We start from the raw sequence: 9,941 nt of genomic DNA on the forward strand, positions 1-9,941 counted from the left end.
GTTTTCCTTCTGATCTTTTCAGATCTTGCCATTGAGTGCTTTGATAAAAGCAGGAAAGGCCAGCCTTTGATGCCCCTCAACTCATTAGGGGGCTACAATGTTTTATACTGTGGCTCTCATGCATCAGGCAGCCAACGCCAGATCCGCAGTGTGTCCCCTTTTAAGGACGCCGTAGACATGGGTCGTCCTACAGGTGCCAAAACGCTTAAGTTCATTCAAGATATCCAACGTGTGCATATTAGAATATTAGTTACTTGTACCTGGGCCATGGTCGTCCTACCATTTGCATGCTATCTGATCATGGCGGTCTTGAAATTTTCCTAGGGTTTTATCATACTTGAGCATATTTTTTTTTACTGATCAGCTATTTTTTTTATCCTTAACCTTGGCTTATCTGTTGTGTAAGATCATGTTAAATAGATTTTTGTGCAATTTTTGTGTTGTTTTTTTCCCAAGGGAAATGACTCTAAAAGTTGTAAAAGATTTTTATTGTTTTAGGATTAATCTTTTAAAAGATGTAAGGCTTGATATGTAAATGAAATTGCTTGAATTTTGTTTTAAATTTCGTATAGTATCATTTTTTTTTAAACTGACTTAAATTAGGGTTATTGAAACTAACCAACAATATTAACGTCATGTATTTATTTCCATATTGTTACTATCTGAGCTTGTGCATAAACTAATGATGAATATGTGTGACCATCATTGCCATTTTCTTCTAGGCCGACGAAAACATTTGCAGAGTAAACTTCAAGACCTAGGGTCAATAGCACCAGCCTAGCCATCCAGAATTGTTCTCTTTAATTTTTCTCTCTCTCTGCTTGAGTGACTACTGAAATCTGGCCTGCTTACAAGACAGTCTATAGATAGTTGTAAAGATCATTGCCCTATCCTCGACTCAGTGTGGTAGAAATTTTTTTTTTTTTTGCTGTAAATGGCTGGCAGTACTGAGGCTGATTTTTTAAAAGTTTGATACAGGTGGGTGATATTTTTGTTGCCAGGTTGTATGATCTCAGAAATTTATCCCGTGATTTCTTTTGTTAGGTTGATGAAACGGTGCTAACTGTAGGGATTTTACATCTAATTTGAAGTTGAAAGTTAAGATGACATTTCACTGTGACCGACAGAGCCTAGTTCTCTCATTAAGCTTATCCTGACAAAAGATGTATTCCATCATAATTTCATTTTAACAGGCATTATTTTTTAAAAAGATGTTCGTTGTTCTTTTTATTAAAAAGAAATCTCTCATTGTAAAAAGAGATGACGATAATCTTTTTCTTAAAAAGATGACATGTCTATAAAAAGAATGGAAAAGAAATTGACAGTCTAAGATTAAATCATCAACAAAAAATAAATTTAGTTTTATATTAAATTTGTCTATTTTTACATTTAAGTACACAATTCAATTAAACATATGTTGTGAACTATTGTTATAAGTTATATACATATATACAGATGTATACACTCTTTTGTTCAAGTCTGCAATACATTTAATCCACATTTACTGGTATTATTAAAAATAGATTTAGGCCTATATTATTTCAATACAAAAATAAATGACAGATGTTGTACATTTGTAAAATTTTATAAAGTTGTAGCGGTTTCTGTAAAAATGAAAACCTTAAGGTGGTTGGTTAAATTAATATTTTTTTTTTACATTTTTATGTTGTAAAAGTAAAGTATTTTGGATTAAAAAGCACTAACTAGTCATAAATAGAATAATTAATTACATTTAGTTTTGTATTTAGTATTAAAAACTGTCTAAACTTGAAACTAGGAGATTATTTAGGTTGTAAAACTAAGCTTAAAAAACAGGATGATTTTTTTATCTAGACTATTTATTTGACAAAAGACTAAATAATTTTTTTTAAATATCATAAATTTATCTCTAATTTTTTTCTACTTAGTGTTCCACTCTGAATGTGTAAAGAGCTAATATCCGAAATCTTGGGCAGCCTAACCGCCATTTAACTCCCCAGTGCTGTAGTTACATGAATGCCAGATTTTTATCTGAACCATTTTCAACAGGTTTTAAAACCTCACTATTTATTGTTACTTTTTTATGAAAGAACATTTTTTTTTCTTCTAATTTTCCCTGCAAGTTTTTACTTTTCAAAATTTTGACTTCCACTTGTAAATTAACGTAGGCTGTAGTAGAGATATTGGCACAGTGAAATGGTGTTTAGCCTATTGTGTTATATTCAGTGTGGAGTAGATATCTTTTTACCTAAATTGAGACACAGCTAAAAATTGTTTTTGGTAATTTTTTTAAGAATCCTAAGAATAAAGACAAAAATTTTATTTGCACGAACTTTTTTGAAAAATGTGGAAGATAAGGTGACATTTCGGATATTGGCCTTCACACTGAGTGCACATCATTTCATATGTCCCAGTTGCTACTCGAAGTTTTTTTAGTACAAATTTTGTATATCACATACATTTTTTGATTTTAGTAACCTGGAAAAAAAACTTTTTCAGAATAGAGTGGTGTTTCTATTGACTAACTAAAATAAATGATCTGACAATAAAATAATATTTTGCTTTATTTGCTTGTTAATAGAAGAAAAGATCTGTAAAACTTGCAGGATAATTCATATTTACATTGTTATTTTTATTTTCATTTTCCAATTGAAGAGCCTAGTGCTAAAAGTACGTAAGTCACATTTTTGTGGAAATCAAATCAAGCATTGATCGTTATTCCTCTAGTTTAACTTTATCTTATAAACAAATAGTAATACTGAAGAATTTATTTAAGTTGCTCCTCCAAACAAACAAATAATATAAAAACGTAATGTTTTATAGTAAATTTTAATCTTTGAACTCATATTTATCTCAAAATGTTGTTTTTGTGACTTAAGTACTTTTAGCACTAAGGTCTTCAATTATTGTTTCCTTTTTTTACATAAATCTATAATGACAGCTTAAAAAAACTATTTAATTAATTTGTCTGCTTGATATGGAATTGAGGGTAGCTGTCTTGTAAAAATTTTACTCTTTTTAAAAACTAGCTTTGTTGTAGTTGTTGTCTTTTACTTTGTGAGCTTGAAAGAACATTTAAACTTCCTGACATTTGTACCTTCAGTTCCTGCAGACGTTATTTGGGAAAATGTTGGACAATAATTTTTTTTTCTTTGTTCTGGATTTCTTAATGTTCTCACGTTGACTTTTTTTTTTTCACTGTTAACATTTTCAGATTGCCATGCAAATGGTAAACACAGTTTTTTGGCCTTCGTACTTTTCAAGAAAATTTTGTTTTTGTTTTTTTTTTTTTTATTTTTACTCACTGTTGAAATGTATGTAATATTTAATATTTATGTGTCTTTTATCATACATATAGCTAAAGATTTCTAATTAAAAATAACAGTATTATATTTAGTATGTCAGAATTTTGAAGTAGGCATACAAGTAATAACTTACTAAAAGTTATTTCATACCTAAGTATTTAAGAATTACTTTGTTCAAATTTTAAAAAGATGGATTTTTTCTATAATATTGTTTAGATTATAAATCAATTCCTTATAATAAAAAAAAATAATAATATAGGAACGTATATCCCACAGTCTAAGATTTTCTGCTCAAATTTTCTAGATTAGTTTTCTAGCTTCAGATTTGATCTGACATCAAATAAAAGAATAATTTTTGTTCTACCAACAGGTAACTCACCCACACCTGGGATCAGACGCCAGTCCCCACCCCGTGTGGTCAACAAGTTAAACAGCGGTCAGACTTATGGTAGTCCTTACGCTTCAGCATCTGACACAACTCAATGTAAGGCTGGCATCTTTTAAGTGAAACTTTACTTGTTTGTTTATGAAACTTTACTTGTTTGTTTATAAAACTTTACTTGTTTGTTTATGAAACTTTACTTGTTTGTTTATGAAACTTTACTTGTTTGTTTATGAAACTTTACTTGTTTGTTTATGAAACTTTACTTGTTTGTTTATGAAATTTTACTTGTTTGTTTATGAAACTTTACTTGTTTGTTTATGAAACTTTACTTGTTTGTTTATGAAACTTTACTTGTTTCTTTACGAAACTTTACTTGCTTCTTTACAAAACTTTTTTTTTTCTTTATTTGTTTCTTTATGAAACTGTACTCGTTTCTTTAGTAAACAAAGTTATAAATTAATTCAAATATTATTTTCATTCTTGCTTCAAATACAGCCTGAATCATTTTAGCTTTTTTTTTTATTAATCTATCTGCATAGCTTCATTGTAAGCCATTTTTATATTTTTTTAAATTAATTTTTTGTTGTTTGTGTGAATCTACTATAAATGGTGTTTTTTTTTTTTGCTCTGTGTCATACTGGATTCATCTTAAAGCACTATTGATACTGGCTCTAGTGGGGAAAACTAACATCTTTAAGCCATCCATTTTTACTGTAGACCTTATCTGACTTTACTGTAACTTACTCTCAAATATGGTGTCAAGAAAGATGGCATTTCTTTTTTTTTTAATAAAACATATAATCAATTTTGACTTAAAAAAAACTTTACAACTGTGTATGTGACATAAAATTAAATTAGAAAATGAGTCTCTTTTGAAATAATAGCAATAAAATAGTGCTCAGTTAAAAAAAATTACCAATATTTATTCATAAAAAATATGGGTTAGGGCACCCCCCACCCCCCCACACACACACAATATTGCTCCCTAGATCAGTTACCCCTGCCTGGTAACTTACCCTCCTTCCCTTTTTAACTAAGAATACATATCCAGTTCCATATATATATTTTTTTTATTTATTTATTTATTCATTTATTTATTTATATATTTGTTGCTCCACAGCTATATCAAAAACAGAAAAAAAATCAGTTGTTAGCACAACTCTTCCCACTATCAACACTGGTGCCAATGTCAACAGCCATGTACAGAGGCCAGTTCCAGTAGGGGGAGCCAGCAGTTCCAAGAAGCATGCAACATTACAGCATTTACCACAACAGAATCCATCTCAGATGCAGATCTCAAGAGTTTCATTGGTCGCAAGCACTCCAGGAGAGGACCACAAGTTGCGCATGACCCACGCCTACTCTGGTGTTAAAAGAGTTAAGGAGCACACAGAGAGAGGAAATTAAGTTGACCATAGAATGTTACATTATTTTTTTTTCACTGTCATTAAGAATTTTTTTTTTCAAACCAGTATTAGAATACTTGTCTTTTTTTTAAACAAAAAAAAACTTCATAAAGTTAGATCAGGAATCAAGCCTCATAATAGATTTCTAAACTTGCTTTGAGAAGAAGAAAATAATTCTTAGTTATGTGAATAAAAACGTATCAAGTCACTTAAGCTAGAATTAAGCTCTCATCTGATTTAGTAAATTCCTGTAAGATTTAAGCCCTCAACTGATTCAGGCTTATCATTTACAAGTTTGAATACCACTGTTTATTTTAAAATGTTTGGTATATCATGACATTTCTGTGGTGCAGAGGGGGATACTTAGGAATGGTTTCAATCAAACCCTGGGCAAGACAACTTTGTGGATTTGTCCTCTCTCTACTTGACTAGCTGTGGACTTCTGGAAAGGAATGTTTAGCTACAGGAGTTGTTTTCAGGGATGTTTGTGTTTGTGTGTCTGCGCTACCTTATTTACATGTGTAACTACACTCAATAGTTTCTAATGTCTGTGCTACTTTATTAGTAGCCACACTTTGATCATAGTTAACTAAATTTTAATAAAAAAAGATGGATTTTTAAAATTCAGTTTAGACTTTATAAGTTAACCTAAAAACCACCACTAAGTGTTGTGTTTTTGAATACCGATTAATTATAGGTTAGTAATGTGACCTTTCGGTAATTAGTAAACTGAATTGAAAGAATAGTAGAAATAAATAAATACAGCTACACATTTTTATAGACAAAAATTTTTTAACAATCTTTATAAAATTGTAATTGTCTTCACCATCCCAAGAATTGCTTTCTGTGTTGTAATATAGTTAAAAACAGTTCTCAAACTTAAATCATTAGTCAACTGTTCAGCTAAATGAGTTTTTGAATTTTCTTTTTTTTTCCAATTATATTAAAATGATAGTTTTGAACATGTGAACTATGCAAGAATGCAGTGCAGATATTGTCCCTGAAAACTGCACTTAAGTAGCTACCAATGTTTTTTGGACTATATCATGTAATCACCCCTTACCCAGCATTTCCCATAATGCCTGTTTGTATACATTTGTTGATCAGTGATTACTAAGATCTATGGACAAACTCAAATTACTTTTTTTTTTCCTTTTTACATGATCACAAAATTATATTTTGGTCATGAACTTCAGTATTTATATATTTTAAGTTCCATTTTTTAAAATAATCTGTGATATTTGTAATCTAATTTATATGTGTTTTATAACAAATTCAACTTATAACATTAAATTTATTGTTTATAAATATTCTAATTGTGAATGATTTTAACAACTTTGTAAGTTGTACAAGTATTCTCATTAGTACAACAATTTTGCTCTTGAGTTGTTTTTTGTCCATATATTTTTTATCTGGAGATTACCAAGAAAAATCTGCAGCATTTATTTAATTATTTCATATGCAAAACATTTGCTTTTAATTTGGAAAACAAATGGAAATTGTTATGAAATATTTTGATAAATGAAAAAATTTTTCAGATGTTTTTTTTTTGGAATCTTAAGGAAATTCTTCACTTCCATCCATGTAGGAAAAAATATTTTTAAATTAGATAGGAAAGTTATAACGAGGTGATCTACCACTGTACTGCTAATTATTGGCCGCTTGATTATTACATCAATTTATTTTATATAGCTCAAAATGATATAAATATTCTTTACAAAAATAATATAGTATATCAAATAAAATCCTAAGCAATAAAACAAAGCATCCTTTTTATAGCCATAATATACCAAACTTTGTATTACTCTACACTACACTAAGGTACATGATGTATAAATATTTTTAAAATAAATCTGAGAAAAATCATTCCTGTTTCTCAAGTTTTAATGTTACAGATTTTTGTTTACTTAAGTTTTGAAAAATGTTTTATTAACTTTTTAACTCTTTATTTAACTATTTATTTGTTGATAATATTTTGTTGTGTTTTTGTTTTCTATTTTTGTATTGAGTTTTATTGACAATTTAAGTTTCAGAAATTTGTTGTTGTTTTTTCAGCTGACCTGAAATAATTTAGTATCAGTAAGATAAAGAATTGACACAAATATATGTTCCTATTTCTGTTATGTAGCTTTAATGTATCCACTTTTTAAAATAGTTTATATATATATATATATATATATATATATATATATATATATATATATATATATATGTTACGGTCAAAGCCCGAAGTCGGCCAATGCTAGGATTGGCCGGCCAATCCGCGCATTGGCCAATATCGCCTCCCATAGGTCGGTCAAAGTCCGAAACTTTGCTTGATTTCGGCCTTTGGCCGGCCAATCCGCGGACTGGCCATGGTGGACCGGCCAAAGTCTGAAATAGCTCTTCATTTCGGCCTTTGGCCGGCCAGTCCGCGGACTGGCCATGGTGGACCGGCCAAAGTCTTAATTAGAAGATCATCTGGCTAGGGACGACCGGCCAAAGTCCGAATTAGAAAATCATTAGCAGATTTTGGGTTTTTTAATGCCGTAAGGATCATGAAATTTAGTCTTTATTGATTATTAATTAAAGTAAATGACAGAAACATTCAAATTTTTTATTGTACTATAGTCTCAATCAATCAATATTATCATTTGTTACAACAAGTTGAACTTTTATGGCATTTAGAATTACATAGCAGCTTGTTATTTTTACACTTGCAGCGATTTGTTGTGCACTTGGTTGTGCAATTACAGCGAGTGTAGCCTTGGCCCCCAGTCAATGATTGGGAAGATGCGATGGTTCGTAGTGATTTTTCCTCAGTGCCAACTGACGACAATAAGAGCAGTTTTAGCATACAGTTGTTTTAGAACACCATGTTCCGTTCCTAATTTGTAGAAACCGCCCTCGACGCTCATGACAACTGCAATCACGCTTCGGGGATCACTGCGACTTCTGTCAACATCTGGAACACGGATACGTACATTGTCACCCACTTCAGCATCTTTAAATTTTGTATTAGATGTTTTAAACATCTTAGTACCTTGATTTTGCAAGCCAGTATGAGCTGCTGACCTGTGTTCCATGATGTCTTGTTTGTTGTGACACAATCTGCAGGTAATGTTCCCTCCGTACCCTTCGTCTGCTTCATTGGGTACTCCACAAATAGCATGGACATCTTTGCCACAGGATCCACAAGAATGAGCTGCACTACAATGTTTTTCACAAACTATACAGAATCTGTTGGCCACATTATTGTCACGCAACTGGTCTGGACGTTCCGCCACGGCAGCAGATGTGTTAGCTGAGGATGTAGTTGCATTTATGGCAACCTCCATTTATTGTTCAATATTCTCAAGATCTTCCTCAGTAACTATTTTATTGAGAGCCTCTCTTGGTAGATTTGAAGTGCTAAGTCCCACTTTTGCTTTGCATCCAAACAAGGCTTCGTATGGTGATTGTTGGATTCCTTGATGAAAAGAACAATTTTTCATAAATTGAATGAATTTGAGACTCTCAGCCCAATGAGCTGATTCATTTGTTTGCATCCATGTCATCAACATGTTTTGAACATCTTGGTTGGCACGTTCGACTGAACCTTGGCTTTGGCTATGCCTTGGTTTTCCGTGAACTAGTTTAAGTTCAGGCCACATGTTCTTTAGTTCAGAAATAACTTGATTCACAAATTCTCTTCCATTATCTGATTGAAGCACACTTGGGGCACCAATAGTCGTGAAGATATCCAGCAGCTGGTAAGCAACCTCTTCTGCTGTTTTCGTTTCCAAAGCTCGCAACAATATGAACTTGGTTAAATGATCCTGGTAACTGAGTATAAACTTATATTTGCCGTCTGGGTTACTGCAAATCAATAAGATCTACTTGGCATCTTGAGTTAAATTCTTTAAATATCAAAGGTTTGGAAACAAGACCTTTCTTGGGATTAGACAATTTTGTCTGACAAGGCTTGCACAACCGAAGATACATAGTAATGATTTCTTTGGTGATATTTTTGTACTTTCTCTTGATCTCTTTTTCCATCCTTGTGCGACCTCCATGTCCGATTTTCAAGTGAGTTTCATTGATCAAGTCGAACAACTCTTCTGAGTGCACGTAGTACAAAATAGCACCATTGTCTTCTGTTAGTGGTACAATAAGTTTTTCTTTACCGTCAACTTCAATAACATCATATTTGTTTAGTCGACGATAGTCAACAGTTTTTTTTTTGTCTGCTTTGCTTTAGCCTGTTTAACGTGATTGTCTCACCTCGTCATCATGGAGGAGGCTGTCACATACAGTTGTAGCCCATTTATGGAAACTAACATGGGTTTACAATTTTTTTCTTTTGACATCCATCTGCTATGTCTGTCTCATGGTCTGAAGGCCCTTTTGATCCATGTCGCCTTGCATATAGAATGCTATACAAACAAGAGCTAAACAATACGTTACTCACAATGAAACCGCACCCAGAATAATGAAAACGCGATCATAACTTAGTCTAGATAGAACATTGGCCAGGACATCTTGGCCAATGCGCGCATTGGCCGGCCAATGTACAAAATACGCTGTCAAGTTTCAGCACTTCGGACTTTGGCCAGTACGTCCCGGCCAGTGCGCGCATTGGCCGGCCAATGTACGAAATACGATCTTAGTTTTAAGTTCTTCGGGCTTTGGCCAAGAGAGCCGGCCAATCCGCGCATTGGCCGGCCAATCCGGGGTTTGGCCGCACTTCGGGCTTTGACCGTAACATATATATATATATATATATATATATATATATATATATATATATATATATATACATACACACATACATATACATATATATATTAATATTGTTAATGGGAAAACTTGCCTGTAGTGTTCCCATTTATTAAAAATGTTCTATTT

At 32.0% G+C, this 9,941-nt stretch overlaps 1 protein-coding gene across 9 annotated transcripts in view; it reads left to right on the forward strand.

Annotated features, from left to right (window-relative positions):
* Positions 1-6,445, forward strand: part of LOC131952088 (uncharacterized) — a 55,784-nt gene extending 49,339 nt beyond the window's left edge. For 2 of the 9 annotated variants that reach the window (XM_059314593.1, XM_059314596.1), the window contains 3 exons: positions 23-193; positions 3,655-3,768; positions 4,790-6,445. In XM_059314593.1, the coding sequence (XP_059170576.1) occupies positions 23-193; positions 3,655-3,768; positions 4,790-5,076 (572 nt within the window). In that variant the 3' untranslated portion in view covers positions 5,077-6,445. Of the gene's footprint in view, positions 1-22; positions 2,518-3,193; positions 3,209-3,648; positions 3,769-4,789 lie in introns of those variants that run through there. The other 7 variants (XR_009388502.1, XR_009388500.1, XM_059314595.1 and 4 more) reach the window with 7 other exon arrangements.
* The last annotated feature ends 3,496 nt before the right edge of the window (positions 6,446-9,941 follow it).

Source organism: Physella acuta, unplaced genomic scaffold (assembly GCF_028476545.2).
Source record: "Physella acuta isolate Inbredline_101_S28 unplaced genomic scaffold, ASM2847654v3 ptg000851l, whole genome shotgun sequence".
Taxonomy (NCBI): Eukaryota; Metazoa; Mollusca; class Gastropoda; family Physidae; genus Physella; species Physella acuta.